The 25,706-nt window shown below is 30.8% G+C and overlaps 1 protein-coding gene across 1 annotated transcript; it reads left to right on the top strand.

The window, feature by feature from the left end:
• The first annotated feature begins 1,407 nt into the window (after positions 1 to 1,407).
• On the top strand, positions 1,408 to 24,851 carry LOC141301847 (cAMP-dependent protein kinase type II-beta regulatory subunit). Its single transcript, XM_073832043.1, has 11 exons — positions 1,408 to 1,907; positions 2,538 to 2,573; positions 10,258 to 10,310; positions 10,416 to 10,499; positions 12,296 to 12,402; positions 12,484 to 12,637; positions 14,902 to 15,003; positions 15,119 to 15,193; positions 17,594 to 17,662; positions 20,446 to 20,581; positions 20,662 to 24,851. Exons 1-11 carry the CDS (start codon positions 1,646 to 1,648, stop codon positions 20,793 to 20,795), a joined length of 1,212 nt encoding a protein of 403 aa, XP_073688144.1. The 5' UTR covers positions 1,408 to 1,645; the 3' UTR covers positions 20,796 to 24,851.
• Positions 24,852 to 25,706: the final 855 nt, after the last annotated feature.

Here is a 25,706-nt window from a genome sequence, read left to right as displayed (position 1 = left end):
TAGTTGTCACACAGGAAAGGTTTATTTGACTGACTATTCAGTCTTGAGTCCAAAGTCTGATCTGAATTGCCAAGGTTGTCAGGGTATTTTTCATAAAAGCCAGACTGGGGTAGGTTGTCACAGGAGATTCACACTGTATATTGTAATATTATATAATATTTACATTACCAGTCATAAGTTTAAAAAAAAAAAAAATTCACCAAACGTGCATTTATTTGATCCAAATAAAAATGTTAAAATATTTTTACTATTTTAAACAACTGTTTTCTATTTGAATATATATATATATATATATATATATATAAAAACATTTATTCCTGTGATTTGTCATTTATTTATTTGGAATGTCATTCATTCTAAAGCTGAATTTTTAGCATCATTACTCTGGTCTTCAGTGTCACATGATCCTTCAGAAATCAGTCTAATATTCTGATTAGCAATTGATTTTAGTTTTATAAGATATAATGTTTACAAAAATTTTTATTTTATATAAAAATGTTTTATTTAAGCTTCTGATGGTCAAATTTACACTATATATATATATATATATATATATATATATATTTTTTTTTTTTTTTTTTTTTTATGTAAACCCGTTAAAGAATATGTTCAATTTATTTTTATTTATTTACTTTAGTTGCCAAGTTTGTTTCTCTACCGAATGTGACTTTAAATAAATCTATTCACAAATTACAATATGTGACCCTGGACCACAAAACCAGTCTTAAGTAGCACAGGTATATTTGTAGCAATAGCCAAAAATATATAGCATTGTTCAAAATTATCGATTTTCTTTTATGCCAAAAATCATTAGGGTATTAAGTAAATATAATGTTCCATGAAGATATTTTGTAAATTTTCAACCGTAAATAAATTTTTGAGTAGTAATATGCATCGCTAAGAACTTCATTTGGAAACTTTAAAACTTTAAAAGCGATTTTCTCAGTATTTTTTTTTTTTTTTTTGCACCCTCAGATTTTCAAATAGTTGTATCTCGGCCAAGTATTGTCCTATCCTAACAAACCATACATCAATAAGCTTTATTCAGCTTATTTGTTTATGTGGTCTAGGGTCATATATTACAAATGTAGAGAATATATTTAAATGAGGAAAAAAAGTGTGACAACTAGCCCCGGTCTTTCCTATCATAGTCGTAAATGATTTCCATATTCATGGCCTGTGTCATTTACATACATTCCGATGTGGCAGCGATTTCAACTAATACCACAGTAATACCATGGTAAGTGTCCAAAAACGTCACAATGTCGTCTGAAATCGCAGTGATTATTTAAGAGCTCGCGTTGCGTTCTAGCTCATCGCGTCGCGTCCGCGTCCCTCCTGCGCAAATCCCGGGTTGCTGGTTGCCATGGTTTCCTGCATCACATGCGCGGCTTTCCTGTAGCCAGCAGCGCAAAAAAAGAGAAGATGCCAGCTCTCGAATTCCCTGCCATTTTTACGCCCGCAAATTAGAGGACACGGTCGGACACGAGAGGATACAGACGCAGATGGTGGAATAGTGAGAAATCCGTCGCGTTCCCTCTGACGCGTTTGCGGGTCATTCTTCTCAGCTGACGCGGCGAAACGGGACCGACTGTTGTTACGCGCAAGATCGGGCCGAATTTTGCGCACATTTCACCGTCAGGAAATGAGTATAGAAATCCCCGAGGGCTTGACGGAGCTTCTGCAGAGCTTTACCGTGGAGGTCCTGAGGAACCAGCCGGGTGATCTGCTGGAGTTCGCCCTGCAGTACTTCACGCGTCTCAAGGAGAACGAGACCCGCGGCGGCGCGTTCGGCAATGAGCACAATTCGGCCGCGAGAGCGGGGAAAGCCGTCAACTTCATCGAGGAGGCCATGCAGATTGATTCCGAAAACGGAGAGGAAGAGGACGACGATGAAGAATTCGTAGGTAAGGCATTCGTGCGTGCGTTCTCCCTTCATTCATTGCGTCCATCGCATCGCTTAGATCACCGTTCGTACGGACATACTTCATACTGGATGCACAACGGTGCATGTTGTAACGCCTCAAAACACTGATCTTTTGTTCACTGTTAATGCATGATCACATCTCATCTCATTTTTTCCTTCAAAAATGAGTGGTCAGCTCACTGCAGATGAGGATTGCAACAAAAGACCATGTTTAATTGCCTTTAAATGGCATTTTGTTATTGCACTTCCCCTTTTTATCATCTAAACGTTGTAATCTCATTGCTTTTCTAATGGAAGACCTGTTTATATTCATAAAAATGACAGGCTAGTAGGGCCTGTGTGCATAAGAGGTCTTTTCCTGTATTGTTTTTCGCATGCAAATTCATTGTATTTCCATGACGATGTGATGATGGAGTGTGTCATTCAGAGGAGAGTATCAGTTATGAGGCAAACGTTTAGATTTTGCTCAGGCTGAAAGATGCTTCCTTCCTGGGTGAAATCGGATCCATCTAGGCCATTACTGTGACATCTTGAATTAAATATTTTATAGGCATTCATATTCAGTTTGATTGTAATGCACCATGAGTAATTTTTTTTCTTTCCTTTTCAGCTCCAATTATCAACAGATTCGTCCGGAGAGCATCTGGTAAGTTTTGTCAATTTCCGGCAATGCAGTTAAAGTGTATATACACGAGTCAGTTTCAGTAATTATGAACTCCTATTTTAGGTGCATTATTTGAATTCATTATCAAAATTAGATTTATATTGTTGGTTATATACTAGTAGTTTATTGTCGAACCTGATTTGGTGGTCAAAGAGAATTAAAGGAACAGTTCACCCAAAAATTAAAATTTGCTGAAAATGTGCTCACCCTTAGGCCATCCATGATGTAGATGAGTTTGTTTCTTCATCAGAGTTGGAGAAATGTAGCATTACATCACTTGGATGTGAATGGGTGCCGTCAGAATGAGGTTTAAACTGTCACTTCAAGTTAAAACAAAGTCCTTTATCCATAATAATGCTTTCTTCAGAGAACAAGTCATCTTTGCATCACCAATGGATGTGAATGGCGTCATAATGAGAGTTCAAACATCTGATAAAAACATCACGATAATCCACAAGTAATCCACACCACTCCAGTGCATCATTTAACATCTTGTTTGTTGAAAAGCTGTGTTTTTGTAAGAAACAAATCCATCACTAAAACATTTTAATTTTAAATTGTGGCTTCTGACCACAACATGACTCCGTAATTCATAATATTGCTTTCTCTAGTAAAAAAGTCGTCTTGTTCGAATATACTCACCCTCAGGCCATCCAAGATGTAGATGCGTTTGTTTCATCATCAGATTTGGAGAAATGTAGCATTATATCACTTGCTCACAAATAGATGTGAATGGGTGCCGTCAGAATGAGAGTTCAAACAGCTGATAAATACACCACAATAATCTACAAGTAATACACACCACTCCAGTGCATCACTTAACATCTTGTGAAGCCAAAAAAAAAAAAGTGTGTTCGTAAGAAACAAATCCATCATTAAGACGTTTGAACCTTAAATTTACACTCATGGCCAAAATATGACTCCGTAATCCATATATTGCTTCCTCCAGTGAAAAAAAAATGTAGTTTGAATGTACTCACCCTCAGGCCATCCAAGATGTAGATGTGTTTGTTCCTTCATCAGATTTGAAGAAATGTAGCATTACATCACTTGCTCACCAATGGATGTAAATGGGTGCCGTCAGAATGAGAGTCCAAACAGCTGATAAAAACATTAGAATAATCCACAAGTAATTCACACCACTCCAGTGCATAATTAAACATCTTGTTTGTTGAAAAACTGAGTGTTTGTAAGAAACAAATCCTTTATTAAAACGTTTTAATTTTAAATTGTTGCTTCTGGACAAAATATGACTCTGTAATCCATATTATCGCTTTCTCCAGTGAAAAAGAGTCCAAACAGCTGATAAAAACATTAGAATAATCCACAAGTACCACTCCAGTTATTCAACTGAAGCAAAAAGCTGCATGTTTGTAAGAAACAAATTTGCAAGAAGACATTTTAACTTTAAATTGTTGTTTCTGGCCAAAATATGACTCCGTAATCTATAATATCGCTTGAAAAAATCCAGTGAAAAAGTCATCTTGTTTGAATCTGGAGAGAAATATGCATAGATAAAGCACAGTTTACAAGCAGAAACACACCAAAACAAATATTTAGGTGGGTTTTGATGACGACAACTAGAGATGGGCGTTATTATGGACTCATATTTATATTAAAAATTCAGCTCAACAAGATGTTAACTGATGGACTGGAGTGGTGTGGATTACTTGTGGATTATTGTTATGTTTTTATCAGCTGTTTGGATTCTCATTCTGACGGCACCCATTCACATCCATTGGTAAGTGAGTGAGAAACAAACTCATCTACATCTTGCATGGCCTGAGAATGCAAATTTTATTTTTTGGGTGAACAATTCAAGTAGTTTGCTGGAGATATCCATCCAGCTCTGGTTAATGCCCTTGCATTTGCGGTAGGAGTGCCTTTTGTCTTGTTAACGTATTATTTACTTCTTTACTGCTCTCATTGAGTGAAAGAGAGAGCTAATGGTTTAATTGGCTAATGGAAGATCAGCTTTGTTTGCAGAAATAAAGTGTTTTAGATGCTGCGAAGTTCTGTCTCCCGCGGATCGCTATAAACCACAAGTGAGGACGGATGGAGGGATTTTAATGTGCTGCGCTGACAGACCGGACTCAAATAGGAAATGAAGTCTGATTGTAATGGCGAAAAGTAGAAGTTTGGTGGTCAATTAAAAAGAAATGAGTTTATAGTGTCAGGAAGAGGAACATATGCAGTCCTTATATTGATGTGATGGATACAGATTAATCACCCTCACATACTGTATATCTGTCAGGCACTTTATTGTAATGGAAAAAGGCTTCTATAAAACTCAACGTGTTAAATGTCGTTCTCCATCTGGTTTATTTCATGTCAGGTTTGAACTCTGTGACCAGATGTGATCAAGAATGATGTAAAATATAGACTTACACTAAAAATGTGGGGTTAGTAAGGTATTTTTTAAAAGGAAATTCATAGTTGTATTCCGAAAGGATGCATTAAATTGATCAAAAGCGAGAGTAAAGACATTTATAATGTTACAAAAAAAATGTGTGTCTTTTTATAATGTAAATTTAATTCATTTTTCATGACAGTTTTTTTTTAGCAATTTAGTTTTGTGCTTTTGTTATTTTATTAGGGTTTTTATATTATTATTTAGGGTTCATTTATTTTTATTTCAGTTTTAGTTTTCATTTTTAGTAATTTTATGTGCTTTTGTTATTTTATTATTTAATTTCAGAAATTATTATTTAGGTATAATTAATTTTGTGTCAGTTTTAGTTTTCATTTTTAGGAATTGTAAATGCTTTGTCATTTTATTTTATTTTAAATATCACAATTAAGGTTTAATTTATTTTTTATGCCAGTGTTTATTTTTTTATTATGTTTTTTTGTCATTTTATAATTTTATTTTAAATTTTACAATTTGTTTTCGTTTTAATTTTCAGTCATTTTATTCATTTATTTATTTATTATTTTATTTCAGATATTATTATTTAGGTTTAATTTATTTTTATTTTAATGTTTTACTTTACAGTAATTTTATGTTTTGTCAATTTATTAATTAATTTCAAATATAATTTTTTAGGTTTAATTTATTTTATGTCAGTTTTAGTTTACATTTTTAGTAATTTCATGTTCTTTTGTCATTTTATTTAAAATTTTACAATTTAGGTTTAATTTGTTTTAGTTTTCAGTAATTTTATGTGCTTTTTTATTTTATTTCAGATATTATTATTTAGGTTGAATTTATTTTTATGTTAATGTTTTACCTTTTATTTACTTTATGTTTTGTCAATTCATTATTTCATTTCTAATATTATTATTTAGGTTTAATTTATTTTATGTCAGTTTTAGTTTCCATTTTTAGTCATTTTAAGTACTGTTTCATTTTATTATTTTCTTTAAAATATTACAGTTATGTTTAATTCCTTTTTTTATGTCAGTTTTAGTGTTTTTTAGCGATTTAGTTTTGTGCTTTTGTTATTTTATTAGGGTTTTCTATATTATTATTTAGGGTTCATTTATTTTATTTCAGTTTTAGTTTTCATTTTTTAAATAATTTTATGTTCTTTTGTCATTTTATCATTTTATTTTAAATATTTTTTTTTACAATTTAGGTTTAATTTATTTTTATTTTAATGTTTTACCTTTTTACCTTTTATGTTTTGTCAAGTCATTATTTAATTTCAAATATTATTATTCAGGTTTAATTTATTTTATGTCAGTTTTTTAATTTGTAATTTGTTTTGTGCTTTTGTCATTTTATTAAGGTTTTTAATATTATTATTTAGGGTTCTTTTATTTTATTTTAGTTTTCATTTTTAGTAATTATGTTCTTTTGTCATTTTATTTAAAATTTTACAATTTAGGTTGAATTTATTTTTTAATTTTTAGTAATTTTATGTTCTTTTGTCATTTTATTTAAAATTTTACAATTTAGGTTTAACTTGTTTTGCAATTTTATTTTATTTCAGATATTATTATTTAGATTTAATTTATTTTATGTCCGTTTTAGTTTTCATTTTTAGGAATTTTAAGTGCTTTGTAATTTGATTATTTTCTTTTAAGTATTACAATGTAGTATTACAATTTTTTATGCCAGTTTTATTCAGAAAGAATGCATTAAAGTGACAGTAAGAACATTTATAATGTTAAAAGATTTTTGTTTCAAAGAAATGCTGTTTTTTTGTCAATTAAAGGATCCTGAAAAACAATAAAATAACAGTTTTTAACATTAATAATATTAAGGAACGTTTCTTGAGCAGCAAATCAGTATATTAGAATGATTTCTGAAAGATAATTCTGAAAATTCAGCTTTGCGTCACATTAATAAATTACATTTCACAATATATTCAAATAGAAAACAATTATTTTAAATTGTAATAATATTTCATAATTTTACTGTTTTTACCATATTTTTGATCAAATAAATGCAGCCTTGGTGTTCAAAAAAGTCTTCTTCAAAAACATTAAAATATCTTACTAACCCCCAAATTTTGAACAATAGTGAATGTTGTACCGTATAAAGAAACGAAGACAAACCACTAAATGTTTGACCTCTATTTCTGTGATTTTCTATCACATCAGACTTGAAATTAAAGACCAAACATTGTGAAATAGGCCTTGGATTGACGTAGCTGCGAGCTAGATCAGTCTAGACGGTTCCTGTAGGGTTCCTGGCCCTGAAACTTCAGGTCTGGCTGGTCTGCGAGTGGAGTATCGATCTAGACGGTGGAGTTCCTGGTCTTGTCATCTCTGCGCTGGTATTTATAGTAGGAATAGTGGGGGCGTGTGGGAGAAGAGAGCCGATCCTCTCATTTCTCTGGCTGCATGCGTAACACAGGCAGAGAGCAGCGCTGCAAGCAGTCGGAGCAGATTTCCTGCAAACTTTTTTTGAATGGTTCATCTAAAAATGAAGGTTTACACATTTACTCACCCTCTTGTTGCTTCAAAACTAGTATGACGTTCTTTCTTCTGTGGAACATAAAAGGAGATGTTTAGCAGAACATCTGAGCTTCTGCTTTCCATACAATGAAAGAAAAAAAGCATTGTAAAAGTACAATACAAGTAGCTTTTATTTTATATTTTCAGGTTAAAAAAAATTTAGGTATTTGTAGAACTTTAGTTATGTGCTTTTGTAAATGTAATAGTTTTTTGCTTTTTTTTTACTATTTAGGTTGAACTTATTTTATTTCAGTTTTAGTTTCCATTTTTAGAAATTTTAAGTACTTTGACATTTTATTATTTTCTTTTAAATTTTACAATTTAGGTTTACATGTCAGCTTTGGTTTCATTTTTATTTTTATTTTGTGCTTTTGTTTTTTTGAGTTTTTAAATATTATTATTTAGGATTCATTTATTTTTACTTCAGTTTAACTTTTTTAGTAAATTTATGTTCTTTTGTAATTCTATTATTTTATTTTAAATATTACAATTTAGGCTTAATTTTTTTATTTCAGTTTTAGTTTTAATTTTTGCTCATTTTGTGTGTTATTTTTATTTCAGTTTTACTTTTTAGTTATGTTCTGTTGTTACTTTATTATTTAATTTTAAATATTATTTAGGTTTAATTTATTTTTTGTCACTTTGTTTTGTGCTTTTGTAATTTTATTAGTTTTGCTTATATGTTTTTAGTTTTACTCTGTAATAATTGTATGTTCTTTTGTGATTAAATTATTTTATTTTAAGTATTACAATTTAATTTATTTTCATTTCAGTTTTAGTTTTCATTGTTAGTAACTGTATGTTATTTTGTCACTTCATTATTTAATCTTAAATATTATTCAGGTTTAATTTATTTAAGTTGTACTTTTTAGTAATGTTATGTTCTTTTGTAATTTTATTATTTTATTTTAAATATTACCATTTAGAATTATTTATTTCAGTTTTAGTTTTCATTTTTGCTCATTTTGTGTGCTTTTATTTTAATATTTCATTTTAAATATTATTGAGGTTTAATTTATTTTTTATTTCTATTTTACTTTTTAGTAATTTTATGTTCTGTTGTTACTTTATTATTTAGTTTTAAATATTTAGATTTTATTTTTTTTGTCATTTTGTTTTGTGCTTTTGTAATTTTATTAGTTTTGTTTATATGATTATTTAGGCTTAATTTATTTTTATTACAGTTTTATTTTTTTATTTTATGATCTTTTTCCATTTTATTATTTTGTTTTAAATCTTACATATGTTTTTATTATATAGTTTTCATTTATTTTTAAGTGCTTTGCCATTTAATTTTATATGAAATAGTACAATTAAGGCTTAATTTATTTAAATTTTAATGTTTTACCTTTCTGTAATTTCATGTTCTTTTATAATTTTATTTTAAATATTATGATGTATCTTTAATATATTTTATTTTATTTTATTTTTTATTTTTAGTAATTTTGTTTTGTGCTTTTGTCATTTTTTTTACTATTTAGGTTCAATTTATTTTATTTCAGTTTTAATTTTACATTGTTTGTTATTTTGTTGTGCTTTTGTCTTGTTATTTGTATTTTTTAGAATAATATTATTTGGATTTATTTTATTTCAGTTTTTAGAATTTTTAAAGTGCTTTGCCATTTTTTGTTTTCTTTTAAATATTACAATTTAGGTTTAATTTATTTCTAATGTCAATTTTAGTTTTACATTTGAGTAATTTTGTTATTTTGTCATTTCATTATTTAATTTTAAATATTGCTATTTAGGTTTAATTTATTTTATTTCAGTTTTAGTTTTTAATTTTACGTGTTTTTGTAATTTTATTAATAACTTTTTTATGTCAGCTTTGGTTTTAATTTTTACTGATTTTGTTTTGCACTTTTGTTATTTTATTAGGGTTTTTTAATATTATTATTTAGGTTTAATTTATTTTTACTTCAGTTTTACTTTGTTAGTAATTTTAATGTTCTTTTGTAATTCTATTATTTTATTTTAAATATTACAATTTAGGTTTAATTTATTTATTCTTAATGTCAATTTTAGTTTTACTTTTTAGTAATTTTATGTTCTTTTGTCATTTCATTATTTCATTTGAAATATTACTATTTAGGTTTCATTTATTTTTTATTTCAGTTTTAGTTTTTAATTTTATGTGGTTTTGTAATTTTATTAATTAATTTTTTTATGTCAGCTTTGGTTTTAATTTTTAGTGATCTGAAATATTATTATTTAGGTTCCATTTATTTTATTTCAGTTTTAATTTACATTTTTACTAATTTATGTTGTGCTTTTGTCTCATTTTCTTATTTGGTATTTTACTTTTTAATTTACTTTATTATTATTTATAGTTAGTTTTTAATTATTTCAGTTAGATTCAGATTTGTTTTTTTGTGAGAAACATACCCAAATTTAAGTAATTATGCACTTTTTTAGCTCTTAATCATCAATATCTAGTATGTTAAAGTTTGTAAAAGAGCAGCTTGGACAATCTACTAAACATCTCCTTTTATGTTTCACAAAAAAAATCTTTAAGGTCTGATGAGTAAATGATGCCAGTATTGTCTTTTTTTGGTGTTTTAACCATTTAAACAATCCAATAATCCAGCATTTGAAACATTAAGATTCTGATCCTTATTAAATGGCTTGTTTTTATTTGAACAGGTTGCACGAAGCGCTGCATTTTAATTGCGCAGTAATGCGTTGTCTAGACAGGTTGGTTTTATTTGTTTTCGACTCTAATCCTGCTTCCGATTTACTGAATTCATTGGTCTCCGGACAGTTTGTGCAGAGGCGTACAACCCTGATGAGGATGAAGAGGAGAGAGAACCCAGGGTGAGTGGCCTCTCCAAACCTGCTATTGAAATGCTCTGGCGAAACAAAGTTCATTTCTGTAGCAGCTGCGGCCCAGTATCCCATCATGCTTTGCTGTGTCCTCAGGTCACTCACCCCAAAACAGACGAGCAGAGACAGAGACTACAGGAAGCCTGCAAAGACATCCTACTGTTTAAAAGCCTGGACCAGGTAAGACTATCCACTGTTTCTGAAAGAATAAGATGCAAGATGCTACAGAATACTAGAACAGTATTGCTAAAAATATTGAAAAATACTATAAAAATACTAAATACTAATGTTCCAGATTTTATATGAAATTTTATATAATCAGAAATATTTTTATTTTCATTATGTTGTATTTTTAGTAATTTTATGTGCTATTTTAATTTTATTATTTTCTTTTAAATATAACAATTTAATAAATTTATTATGTCAGTTTTAGTTTTAATTTTTAGTCATTTTGTTTTCTGCTTTTGTTATTTTATTAGGCTTTTTATATTATTTAGGTAAATTAATTTTAAATTTTTTTTATTTTACTTTTAGTAATTGTATGTTCTTTTGTCGGTTTATTTTAAATATTACAATAAAGTTTAATTTATTTTTATTTTAGTTGTAGTTTAGTAATTCTATGTGCTTTTTTATTATTTTATTTTAAATATTACATATTACAAAGACATTTTGTCTTATGTCAGTTTTAGTTTTCATTTTTAGGAATTTTATTTTGTGCTTTTGTTATTTATTAGGCTTTTTTATATTATTTAGGTTAAATTTATTTGTGTTTATTTTGTTAATTTATTTTACTTTTTAGTAATTTTATGTTCTTGTCATTTTATTATTTCATTTTAAATATTATAATTTAGGTTTAATTTATTTTTTATGTCAGTTTTAGTTTTCATTTTTAGTAATTTTATGTGCTTTTGTTATTTCATTATTTCATTTCAATTATTATTTAGGTTTAATTTATGTTTATTTCAATTTTACTTTTCAGTCATTTTTTTTCTTGTGTCATTTTTTAATATTACAATTTATATTTAATTTATTTTTTATTTCAGTTTTAGTTTCCATTTTTAGCTTTTGTTATTTTATTTTAAATATTACAATTTAGGTTTAATTTATTTTTATTTCAGTTTTAATTTTTATTTTTTTACTAATTTTGTTTTGTGCTTGTGTTATTTTACTACTTTATTTATTTTACTATTTAGGTTTAATTTCTTTTTTCATTTTAATGATTTATGTGCTTTTGTCATTTTATTATTATTTTATTATTTTAAATATTATTTAGTCAGTTTTAGTATTTTTGTTTTGTGCGTTTGCCATTTTATTACTATTTAGGTAAAATTTATTTTATTTCAGTTTTAGTTTTTATGTTTTTAGTTCATTTGTTATGTGCTTTTGTCATGTTATTTATATGTAATATATACACTGTATATGTTATATACTGTATACATATACACATACATATACACACACACACGCACATTTTTTTCTTCTTTTTTAAATTGAATATTAATATTATTTATTTAATTTTTATGTGTTGTATCAGTTTTAGTTTTTACTTATTTAAGTTAGCAGTCAAGGCAGCATTTCAATTTTGTCCTTTTTCATAATATTTATATTCATTATTATATTATATTATATTATATTCCAACTTTATTTCAAATTTAAAAAAAATGTTTAATCATTGTTTTTTTTGAGTTTTTAATCAAAATGTTTTTTTTTTAAATATATTTTCTTTTCATTGTAATTTTTGTTAAAGGTTTTTTGTTTTCGTTGTGTTTTTTTGTTGTTTTTTGTCAATAGAGTGTTTTTTTGCTATGTTTTTAGTTTTAGCTAACTATGATAACCCTGGAAGCAAACCTAAATGTGTGCAGTTTTTCACCTGAAATCTGTTAAATATCTTTTATATTTGACAGAACAGTCCATTTTAGCTGAACTCTCTCTTAAACACAAAAAAGTCTCTTATATTTTGCTGTCCAAACCAACAGGAGCAGATGTCGCAAGTTTTGGATGCCATTTTTGAGAAGGTAGTGGTGACCGGAGAGCACATAATCGATCAAGACGACGATGGTGACAACTTTTACGTCATTGAGAGGTATTAATGATTCATCTTTGGATCATGATGCTGGTATTTGAACCTTTCAGACATCGATATCTGGTTGCGTTTCTCATGCAGGGGAACGTTTGACATTATGTTGAAAGCGGACGGCACCACGCGGACCGTGGGCTCTTATGACAACCGTGGGAGTTTTGGAGAGCTGGCCCTCATGTACAACACGCCGAGGGCCGCCACCATCGTCGCTACCTCACCTGGAGCCCTGTGGTGCCTCGTGAGTCATTTCTGTCATCATTTACCAGGGTTATTAACTATCGAAGTCCACTGGATAAAAAAAATTAAAAGGTACACTACCAGTTAAAAGATTTTTAATGTTCTCTTCTGCTCACCAAGCCTGCATTTATTTGATTCAAAGTACAGCAAAAACAGTAAAATTCTGAAATATTTTTACTATTTAACATAACTGTTTTCTATTAGAATATATTTTAAAATCTAATTTTTTTTCTGTGATCAAAGCTACATTTTCTGCATCATTACTCCAGTCTTCAGCGTCACGTGATCCTTCAGAAATCATTCTAATATCCTGATGTGCTGTTCAAGAAAACTCTATTATTATTAATATTTAAAACAGTTGACTGCATTTTTTTTTTTTTCATAGAAAGATCCAAAGATCAGCATTTATCAAAAACAAAAAGCTTTTATAACATTATACACGATACCATTCAAAAGCTTGGAGTTAGTAGAATTTTTTGGGGGAGGAAAGAAATTAAATGAATACTTTTATTTAGCAAGGATGCTTTAAATTGATCAAAAAGGATGATAAAGACATTTATAATGTTATAAAAAATTCTATTTCAGATTAATGTTGTCTTTTTAAACTTTCTATTCATCAAAAAAACCCTGAAAAAAAATTCTACTCAGCTGTTTTTAACATAATAGTAATAATAATAATAATAATAATAATAATAATAATAATTAATGTTTTTGAGCAGCAAATCAGAATAATTTTTGAAGGATCATGTGACTGGAGTAATGATGTTAAAAAAAATCAGCTTTAAAAATCACAGAAATAAATTACATTTACAAAATATATTTTATATTATAAATATTACAATTTAGGTTTAATTTATTTTTATTTCAGTTTAAGTTTTTACCAATTTTGTTAATTTCTTTTTATTCTATTAATTTATGTGCTTTTGTCAATTTATTATTTTATTTTAAATATTATTTAGGTTTCATTTATTTTATGTAATTTTTTGTATTTTTGTTCCGTGCTTTTGTCATTTTGGTACTATTAAGGTTACATTTCTTTTATTTCAGTTTTAGTTTTTACATTTAACTTATTTTGTTATGTGCTTTTTTCATGTTAAATGTTTTATAAGTTTACTATTTAGGTTTGATTTATTTTTATTTCATTTTTAGTTATCATGTTTAGTATCTTTGTTCTGTGCTTTTGTTATTTTGTTACTATTAAGGTTAAAATTCTAAATTTTACATAGAAAACATTTATTTTAAATCATAAAAATTGTACAGTTTTTGCTGTACTTTGGATCAAATAAATGCAGGTTGGTGAGCAGAAGAGACTTCTTTAAAAAAAAACATTAAAATGACTGTATAGAAACAGATATAGAGATATAAACTCAAAATTGCAAGATGAAAACTGAGAATTGAGAGATATAAATTTGCAGTTCTAAAAAAAACAAGTTAAATTGCAAAATGCTAAATCAGAACTCTGACTTTATTTCTTGTAATTCTAAATTTACATCTCGCAATTCAGATTTTTTTTTTCTCAGAACTGTTAAAAAAATGTCAGAATTGTAAGATAAAAGGTCACAATTACCATTTTATTTTTTTTTATCCTGTGATGGAATCATAAAAAAACAGAATTATGAGATGTAAACTTGGAATTTCAGGAAAGAATGTCAGAATTCTAAGTTTATATTTCACAATTCTCAGAATTGTGAGAGACAATCTGAATTCTGAGATAAAGTCACTTTTTTAAAATTCTGTGGCATAAACAAGCCATAACTGTCATTAAAGTAAATTCATAACATTTCATTACTTGAAATAATTTTACATCAACTGAAATAAAATAAGATCTTAAAAAAGGCAATATTTCACAAACAAAAACACAATATTTTACAAGACAGAAAAAAGTGTAACTAAAATTAAAATGAAAAAATAAAATCTGACAATAAAATATTATCAAAAACTATAATAATGTTTCAGTGATGCTAAAATAACACTGTGGTTTACTCACCTGTAACAGTTCAGAGCTGTACGACTTTCTTTCTTCTGTGGAAAAACAGAAATGTAATAAATACGCAGTCATTGCAATTACAGTATATCATTTTCTAAGTAACTGGAAGTTACACAGTATCTTGTTTCCCTCTCCAAGAGCATTTCATGTATTGTTTGTGTTAGAGCACCCTCTGCTGTTCATAGAAAGTAGTGCAATTACAGAACTATAAAGACTCAGCCATCTGTTGTTTTCCAGGAGTGTAAAATATAGTTTTTTCTTTGTTTAAATGTCTCTAGGACCGGTTGACATTCAGAAGGATCATCCTAAAGAACAACGCAAAGAAAAGAAAAATGTACGAGGCTTTCATCGGGACTCTTCCACTGCTCACGTCACTAGAGGTTTGAACACACACACACACACTTTCATATTCATCCCTCGTACCAACATGCATTTCATTATTTTGTGGTAAGTTATTAAAAGTTTTAATTGATTTTATAAATGTCTTGTTTTTAGGTTTCAGAGAGAATGAAGGTTGTTGATGTCTTGTCGACCAAAGTGTACAACAGTGGGGAACAGATCATTGCTCAGGTTAGACAGTTAACACCACTTAAGTTTTTTTTATTAGGTTTGCTTCTAAGTAATTATTACAGGCAGGGTTGCCAGGTTTTTTACAACAAAACCTGCTCAGTTGCTATTCAAAACTAGCCAAGTTGCATTTTGGGGGGTAAAATACATATTGTGGGGTTTCCCTAGTAAAATTCGCATCCCAGGAACTAAATATCATGCTATTGGGTTTGCTTCAACTCGCGGACATAAAAAACAACCCACAGTAACTGTAAAAGTAGCCCACATCTGTGGGAAAACCGCAGACTTGGCAACACTGGTTATGGGTTCCCACAGTCATGAAAACTTGGAAATGTTAGGGAATTTTAAAATAGTGAGGTCTCATTTTTAGGCCTAGACATTTCTTTTGTTGTCTAATTTCTGTATTTATCTGTATTTAAACAAATATCTAATACATTTAATCAGATTGACTACAATTTGTGAGTACAAACTAATTAATTTTTTTAACCACGAACAACAGTTATATACAGGTCCTTCTCAAAAAATTAGCATATTGTGATAAAGTTCATTATTTTCTGTAATGTACTGATAAACATTAGACTTTCATATATTTTAGATTCATTACACACAACTGAAGTAGTTCAAGCCTTTTATTGTTTTAATATTGATGATTTTGGCATACAGCTCATGAAAACCCAAAATTCCTATCTCTAAAAATTAGCATATCATGAAAAGGTTCTCTAAACGAGCTATTAACCTAATCATCTGAATCAACTAATTAACTCTAAACACCTGCAAAAGATTCCTGAGGCTTTTAAAAACTCCCAGCCTGGTTCATTAATCAAAACCGCAATCATGGGTAAGACTGCCGACCTGACTGCTGTCACCCTCAAGCAAGAGGGTAAGACACAGAAAGAAATTTCTGAACGAATAGGCTGTTCCCTGAGTGCTGTATCAAGGCACCTCAGTGGGAAGTCTGTGGGAAGGAAAAAGTGTGGCAGAAAACGCTGCACAACGAGAAGAGGTGACCGGACCCTGAGGAAGATTGTGGAGAAGGACCGATTCCAGACCTTGGGGGACCTGCGGAAGCAGTGGACTGAGTCTGGAGCCGCATTCCCCAGGTCAAGCCACTTTTGAACCAGAAACAGCGGCAGAAGCGCCTGACCTGGGCTGCAGAGAAGCAGCACTGGACTGTTGCTCAGTGGTCCAAAGTACTTTTTTCAGATGAAAGCAAATTTTGCACGTCATTCGGAAATCAAGGTGCCAGAGTCTGGAGGAAGACTAAATCACTCCGCTTCGCGTCGTGCCTAACAACGCCCTTCAGCCGTGATTTATTCATGATACAGCACGGCCTCAAGTACCTTATTGCTTAATTAAAATTGTATAAAAATATAATATAATACTGTTATATAACTACCAATTAACTAGTAAAATACAACTACTGTTCAAAAGTATGGGATCAGTAAGATTTAAATTTAAATATTTAGGATTCAAAATTTACTAAATTATAAAAATATAATATAATATAATATGTGACCCTGGACCACAAAACCAGTCATAAGGTTAAATTTTACAAAACTGAGATGTATACATCATATGAAAGCTCAATAGATAAGCTTTCTATTGATGTATGATTTGTTAGGATAGGACAATATTTGGCCGAGATACATCTATTTGAAAATCTGGAATCTGAGGGTGCAAAAAAATCTAAATACTGAGAAAATCACCTTTAAAGTTGTCCAAATTAAGTTCTTAACAATGCATATTACTAATCAAAAATTACATTTTAATATATTTATAGTAGGAATTTTACAAAATATCTTCATGGAACATGATCTTTACTTAATTTCCTAATGCTTTTTGGCATAAAAGAAAAATCAATAATTTTGACCCATACTATGTATTTTTGGCTATTGCTACAAATATACCCCAGCGACTTAAGACTGGTTTTGTGGTCCAGGGTCACATATAATACTGTTAGTTAACTATTAATTAACTACTAAAATATAACCACTGCTCAAAAGTATGGGATCAGTAAGATTTAAATGAAAAGACTTAGGATTTAATATAATGCAATACTGTTATATGACTAATTAACTGTTAAAATATAACTAAATAAATAAATAAAATCACAAAAATATTTTCACATTGATAATTATCAGAAAATGTTTCCTGTGATGCTGTAGAATGGAGTAAGGATGCTGGATAATTCAGCTTTGCATCACAGAAATAAATTACATTTTAAAATAATTTCACATAGAAAAGAGGCGTTTTAAATTGTAATATTCCACAATATTACTGCTTTTACTGTACTTTATCAAATAAATGCAGCCTTGATGAGCAAAAAAAGAATTTCAGAAAATCTTACCGACCTTAAACTTATTATAGTGCTTGGCGTTGCATCTAATTGCCTTGTTTTCACAGGGTGATTTGGCAGATTCTTTCTACATCGTAGAGTCAGGACACGTTAGGATCACTATGAAGAGGAGTAAAGTGAGTCAAACATGTTTGTTTTAACAGAATCAGCACAATTTGTTCATTACGCATCTTAATAAATCAATAAATCCCTTGGCTTTAAAGAGAACCCTGGGTGTTAAGACTTGTATGGCTTAATATAACAAATAATGTCTCTTACTAAAATATGTAGTAGAAAACCAATAAACAATTTATGTTATTTAAAAAAAAACACATTGTTTTATACATATTTTAGACATTGTTTTGATTATGTAGAAAGGTTGCACTTGGTGAGCTACTGCTGCTATCTGTTGCTATTTTTACCGCAACACAACTTGGAAAACAAAATACTGATACGATGCTACATTGTGGGGCTTTTGGTTGAAATTTTCAGACAAAGGTGAAAAGGAGAAGCAAAGTAAGTAGGGGTGTGACGAGACACTTATCTCATGAGACGAGGCGAGACATGAGACTGGGTTCACGAGAACCAGACAAGATTTTTAAACTTTTTTAAAGAAATCCTCAGTAATGAAATATATAGGGAAAAATAGTATTTTATTCAACTAAAAAAACACAAAATGCAAAAAAAATGTAGGTGGATTTTGAATTAAATTCTATTTTAATGAATTATATGCAGTAATAAACACGTAAACTAAAGCTGCATGATTCTGGATAAATTGAAAAAAAATCTTTCATAAATTGGAGATGATTCTGAAGAAAAAAAGGATTAGAAATCTAAACAAAATTACGTAATTTACTAGTGGTTCTGACAGAATGTTCATTGATTAAGTCTATATTTAAAAAGAAAAGAAAATGAAGGAGTGTCTCAATTAATAAATTGGAATCTCTTGAATGCATAATTCAATGATAAATACTTTTTTTGTTTAAACGTGCAGTCATCACTTGAATATTATTGCACTTTGATGCTAGTGTAATGGAAATACTGAATTTATTAGAATACCTCACCTAAAAATGAACATTTACTCACCCTTGGGCCATCCAAGATGCAGACGAGTTTGTTTCATCATCAGATTTGGAGAAATGTAGCACTGCATTGCTTGCTCACCATTGGATGTGAATGGGTGCCGTCAGAATGAGGTTTAAACTGTCGCTTCTGGTAAAACAAAGTTCTTTATCCATAAAAACGCTTCATCCAGAGAACAAGTTGTTTAGTCTGAATCAGGAGAGAAATACGCACAAATCAAGTATCGTTTACAAGCAAAAACAGTTCTAAAGAAATATGTCACAAATGATGATAAAAACCATCTTAATGATGGATTTGTTTCTAACAAACACACAGTTTTTCAGTTTTCGCTTTACAAGATGTTAAATGATAGACTGGAGTGGTGTTGATTACTTGTGGATTATTGTGAGGTTTTATCAACCATTGGAACTCTCATTTTGACGGCACCCATTCACATCCATTGGTCATGCTACATTTCTCCAAATATGTTTTGATGATAAAACAAACTCATTTACATCTTTGAAAGACTGAGAGTGAGTACATTTTCAGCTAATTTTAATTTCCTAAATGTAAGTCTTCACTGCTTTCCTAGAGATAAGAAGAGGAGGGAAGAATGGGACGAATAAAACTTCCTAAAGACCAGTATCTGTGTTCTCTTCACTTTAGCCCTGATGCCTTTGAGGCTTTAAGTCAACCACATCTACTGCAAGAGCCTACAAACGGCAGAGACAAGAAATGCTAGATGCCATCCTGGCAGGATGTAAACATGCCGACTCAATCCAAATAATGGCGCCCCTCATAGTCCAAAATACAGTGCCTTGCAAAAGTATACATTTTTTTCACATTTTGTTTTGTTGCAGCATTATGTGAAACTGCTTTAAATTAGTTTTTCCCCACATCAGTTTACACTCCATACACCATAATAATGACAAAGCAAAAACCAGATTTGCAAATTTTACAAATTTATTAAAAATAAAACACTGAAATAAGTACATTGCATAAGTATTCATACCCTTAACTCAGTACATAGTTGAAGCACCTTTACAGCCTCAGGTCTCTTTGGGTATGATGTGACAAGCTTTGCACATCTGCATTTGGCAATTATCTGCCATTCTTTGCCTCACCTTTTACCTCTCAAGCTCCGTCAGCTTGGATGGGGGCTGGCAGACATTTTCTAGAGTCCTAGTTGTTCCAGTCGTCTTCCATTATGGATAATGCTTCTGTCAACCTTCAATGCAGCTGATTTTTTTCTGAACTCTTCCCTAGATCATTGCCTTAACACAAGTCTGTCACTGAGCTCTACAGGCAGTTATCTTGACCTCAGGACTTTGTTTTTGCTCTGATATGCATTTTCAGCTGTTAGACCTTTTCTGAGAGGTGTGTGCCTTTCTAAATCATACTCATTCAAATGAATTTGCCACAGTTTAACTCCACTCCAAGTGTAGTAACATCTAGAAGCAATATGAATGCTCCTGAGCTAAATTTCGAGTGTCCCAGAATGATATGATATGAATACTTATGCAACGGGATCTTTTCAGTTTTTTATTTTTAATAAATTTGCACAAATGTTAAAATCCTATTTTTTGCTTTGCCATTATGGAGTAGGGAGTGTAGATTGATGTGGGAAAAAAAGTCATTTAAAGTAGTTTAACATAAGGCAGCACCACAACAAAACGTGAAGAAAGAAGGGGTATGAAACAATGTGGATTTTTTAAATAATGTAAATCTTTCATGGGTTTTCTACTACGTATTTCAGTAAGAGACATTATTTACATTACATTAAGCCGTGCAAGTCTTATAACCCGGGGTTCCCTTTAAACGATACATACGCATTTGCACAACATTGTTTATTTTGTAGTCAAAAAACGATACTGAAGACGAGGAGGTGGAAATCGCCACATGCTCTAGAGGCCAGTATTTCGGAGAGTTGGCGCTCGTCACTAACAAGCCACGGGCGGCTTCTGCATATGCCATGGACAACGTCAAATGCTTAGGTAATGCATTATAAATGATATCACACAATGCATCGCAGCCGCACATTGGGTCATGTGATCGTTCTCCTTGTTTTCCACAGTAATGGACGTGCAGGCGTTTGAGAGGATATTAGGCCCCTGCATGGACATCATGAAACGAAACATAGCCAATTACGAGGAGCAGCTGATCACGCTCTTCGGGAGCCACATTGCAATAGAGGAGCCGAATGCATGAAATCAGTTATTCAATAAACATCGCAAACGTAAAATGCAACATGAAACGATGAGAACATGGTAAGTAGAGGCCCGTCATCATGGTCAAGAAATCGTGTTAACATAGGTCATAAGCTTGAAGTCATTGTTTTGCATTCACAGATGTGAAACTCCGGTGTGTGTCAATGACCATGGTTTTTTTTTAGATGTGAAAAGCCAAATGTGAGCATTTTCCTCCAGGGTACTCGAGGCTTGTGGGAGTTTCCTCATGGTTATTTGGTTTGGGGATTTGGTACCGGTGTGTTTATCGAATTTTTTCTCATTTTTTTTTCACTTGGTTTGTGTTTCTTTCACAGTGACGTCCACACAAAGACTGCATTATTATGCCATATACAGCACAGTAATTTATTCTTTTAAAGCTATACTTCTGGATTTTGAAGCATTTGTCAATGTTTTCAGTGTTATGCGAGTCATTTTTACCGTAAGCCTTTTTTGACTAAATATGAATTGAGCACTTGAGCTTCACAAAATGTATCTTGATGACACAAAAGGTGAACAATTACATATAACAAGTTAAAGTCAACATGAAATCTAAATGAAACATATGTGACCCTGAATCACAAAACCAATACTAAGCTTTCCATTGATGGATGGTTTGGCTGAGATATAACTATTTGAAAATCTGGAATCTGAGAGTGCAAAAAGAAAAAAAATCCAAATATTGAGAAAGTCGCCTTTAAAGTTGTCCAAATGAAGTTCTTAGCAATGCATATTACTAATCAAAAATTACATTTTTATATATTTACAGTAGGAAATGTACAAAATATCTTCATGAAAAATCATTACTTAATATCCTAATATATCCTAAAAAAAAATTATAATTTTGACCCATACAATGTATTACAAATATACCCATGCTACTTATGGTTTTGTAGTCCAGGGTCACATATTTACTTCAAAAAGAGGTTGTATAATGTATGTTTTCAGCTTAAGTCATGAATTTATTATTGTATAAAACATTGATTTTTTTACCATCCAATCAATTCAGATAAAATCAGGTCCTGCTTGTTTTATTTTCTTGTTGAATATCCTATTTAACTTGGAAATACTTCAGATTACAGAACGGGTTGGAAACTGTTTCATGTTGACTTTAACGTCTCACGTTTCATTACACTTCCACGGGTTAATAAATGTTCAGATTGCTTGAGAATACAATGAAGATGGAGATGCACTCGATTACACATAAAAAGGAAAATGAAGTCTGAATATTATTGCACTTTGATGCCAGTGTAATGAAAAAAACCTAATTTAATTGAATAGCTCACCTAAAAAGAACATCGACTCACCTTCAGGCCATCCAAGATGCAAATGAGTTTGTTTCTTCATCAGATTTGGAGAAATGTAGCACTGCATCACTTGCTCACCATTGGATGTGAATGGGTGCCGTCAGAATGAGGTTTAAACTGTCGCTTCTGGTTAAAACAACGTTCTTTATCAATAATAACGCTTCATCTAGAGAACAAATCTAAATCAGGAGAGAAATACGCACAAATCAAGCACCGTTTACAAGCAAAAACAGACCAAAACAGTTCTAAACAAGTATGTCCCGAATGATGATAAAAACGTCCTAATGATGGATTTGTTTCGTACAAACACAGTTTTTCGCTTCACAAGATTTTAAATGGTAGACTGGAGTGGTGCGGATTACTTGTGGATTATTGTGATGTTTTTATCAGCTGTTTGGACTCTCATTCTGACGGCACCCATTCACATCAATTGGTGAGAAAATTATATAATGCTACATTTTCCCAAAATCTGTTTTGATGACAAAACAAACAAAGCAAATTTTCATTTCTGGCTGAATTTGAGGTTGCAAACGTTAATAAACGTTCAGATTGCTTGAGAATACGACATGAGAATAGGAGATGGAGATGCACTCGATTGCACATAAAAATGAAAATGAAGTCTGAATATTATTGCACTTTGATGCCAGTGTAAAAAATACCTAATTTAATAAAATAGCTCACCTAAAAATGAACATTTACTCACCCTCTGGCTATTCAAGATGTGGATGAGTTTGTTTCATCATCAGATTTGGAGAAATGTAGCACTGCATCACGTGCTCACCAATGGATGTGAATGGGTGCCGTCAGTATGAGGTTTAAACTGTCGCTTCTGGGTAAAACACAGTCCTTTATCCATAAAAACGCTTCATCCATAAAACAAGTTGTCTTGTCTGAATCAGGAGAGAAATACGCACAAATCAAGGACCGTTTACAAGCAATAACAGACCAAAACAGTTCTAAACAAATATGTCACTAATGATGATAAAATAGTCCCAATGATGGATTTGTTTCTTACAAACCTGCAGCTTTTCACTTCACAAGATGTTAATTGATGGACTGGAGTGGTGTGGATTACTGTGATGTTTTTATTAGCTGTTTGGGTTCTGACGGCACCCATTCACATCCATTGGTGAGCAAGTGATGTAATGCTACATTGCTCCAAATCTGTTTTTATGATAAAACAAACTCATTTACATTTTGGAAAGTCTGAAGGCAAGTATATTTTCAGCAAATGTTCATTTCTGGGTGGACTTGAGGTTGCAAAGGAGATGGAGATGCACTCGATTACATACAAAAATGAAAATGAAGTCTGAATATTATTGCACTTTGATGCCAGTGTTATGAAAATACTTAATTTATGGGAATAGCTCACCTAAAAATGAACATTTACCAAGATGCGGATACGTTTGTTTCTTCATCAGGTTTAGAGAAATGTAGCACTGCATCACTTGCTCACCAATGGATGTGAATGGGTGCCGTCAGAATGAGGTCTAAACTGTCGCTTCTGGATAAAACAATGTCCTTTATACGTAATAACGCTTAATTCAGAGAACAAGTCACCTCGTCTGAATCAGGAGAGAAATACGCACAAATCAAGCACCGTTTACAAGCAAAAACAGTTCTAAACAAATGTGTCACTTAAGATGATAAAAATGTTCTAATTATGGATTTGTTTCATACAAACCTGCAGCATTTCACTTCACATGATGGACTAGAGTGGTGTGGATTACTTGTTGATTATTGTGAGGTTTTTATCAGCTGTTTGGATTCTGATAGCAAGCGATGTAATGCTACATTTCTTCAAATCTGTTTTGATGGTGAAGCAAAGTCATCTACATTTTGAAAAGTCTGAAGGTGAGTAAATTTGAGGTTGCACAGCTGGACATGTTATCAATTCCTTGTTTTTGCACAGACTTTTCAAAAATCTCATTACTGTCACATATGAATAGTAAATATAGGCATTGTGTATCTTTCCTTTTAAAATGGTGTAGCACATTTTTATGCTTTGTTCACAATCTTCAGTTTAAGTATTTCACAATCACAATTAAGATGTATTCGACATGCACAATTTTTTTCCAAATGCTCGAAATGTTACCAAGGACATTCGCTTTCTCAGAACAGGTCTGAATGATTCCTCTCTTTTCCTGTGTATATTTTTGGTTTACGTTTGTTTCTGGTAGCTTTTGGCATTTTGATAATAATGTTCTTCAAAACACTTGCTTTGTTCTTCATTTCTGCAATATTTGGACACTGTTTTTCTCTCTCTCTCTTGATGTATGAGACACTCGTCCTTGTTGACTGGATCTTTTTGCTTCACAGCAAGTCATATGCATTACTAAGTAGTATCCATTTCTTCCTGAAACATTACTGAAGATTCATTACTGTCTACCTCTAATATGAACAGCTTAGCCATCATCACCTCTTCCCATGTAGATCCCCACAGGTTTGTCTCTTGGTAAACTGACCTGTAGTGAATCCCTAAACCATATCTGTGTGTCAGTGTAACTTTACACCATTTCTACCCTGTTCACCAGGGAAAAAAAGACTTTTAATTGCCAACCAGTGCTCATTTCTGTGTGAATTTCTGCCGCCTAATTGAGAAGTCGCTAATGCTTTTTATGTCCTGAAAAATGGATCAAAGGTCTACAGTCTCTTGGTGCAAGAGAGCCCAGTATTATACTGTCAGTTATATTTGACTTTCCATTCAAATAAAGAACAATTTTGTATTTAAATCATGTTGTGATTATTACAGATACATCCTATGCTACAAATCATTTCACGTTCACTCATTTTCACCAAAAACAGTAAAATTCGGAAATATTTTTACCATTTAAAATAGTTGCTTTCTATTTGAATATATTTTAAAATGTAATTCATTCCTGTGATTTCAAAGCTGAATTTCTATCATTTCTTTCAGGTAAATGCTGATCTTTCTATTTATTTCTATTTACTCAACTGTTTTAAATATTATTTAAATAATAAAAAATAAATGTTTCTTGAACAGCAAATCAGCATATTAGAATGATTTCTGAAGGATCATGTGATACACAAGACTAGATGATAATAATGCTGACAATTTAGCTTTGGTCACATGAATAAATTACCTTTTAAAACATAAATAAAAAAAGTTTTTTAAAATAGTAAAAATATTTCATAATATTACAGCTTTTGCTGTACTTTGGATAAAATACATGTAAGCTTGGTGAGCAGAACACACTTCTTTAAAAAACATTAAAAATCAAAAACGTTTGACTGGAAGTGTTTGTGTGTTCACTGTGTAACATTTTGATAGAAATGCCACCAACAATTAAAACTCTCCCAGATGTGATGTGTTTATTATTTTTGTGTTTTATATCGTTAATTGCGTGGATTAATGCGGCCAGACATCAGCTATATGACTTGTAATAAGCTGCAAAATAATCCAAATGCAACTACCAATGTTTGTTTACAACGTCTTAAGACAATACATACCTCAAATCCCCTATTTAACAAAGCGGGAGGGTCTATCATAGAAAGAATCCGTCTCAACCAATGAGATTCCCGGCTGATGTAACGGGCATGCAGAACTGGCCAATCACAAACACAAT

Source organism: Garra rufa, chromosome 25, assembly GCF_049309525.1.
Source record: "Garra rufa chromosome 25, GarRuf1.0, whole genome shotgun sequence".
NCBI lineage: Eukaryota > Metazoa > Chordata > Actinopteri > Cypriniformes > Cyprinidae > Garra > Garra rufa.
The sequence above is the reverse complement of the archived record's forward strand: the minus strand, read 5'-3'. Positions and strand labels throughout refer to the sequence as shown.

Excerpts from the sequence above, each read along its gene's own strand:
- LOC141301847 (XM_073832043.1), top strand. The coding sequence starts at position 1,646 with ATGAGTATAGAAATCCCCGAGGGCTTGACGGAGCTTCTGCAGAGCTTT. Across the intron at positions 2,574-10,257 it reads ATTCGTCCGGAGAGCATCTG|TTTGTGCAGAGGCGTACAAC; the intron begins GTAAGTTTTGTC and ends GTCTCCGGACAG. Across the intron at positions 15,004-15,118 it reads CACTGCTCACGTCACTAGAG|GTTTCAGAGAGAATGAAGGT; the intron begins GTTTGAACACAC and ends TCTTGTTTTTAG.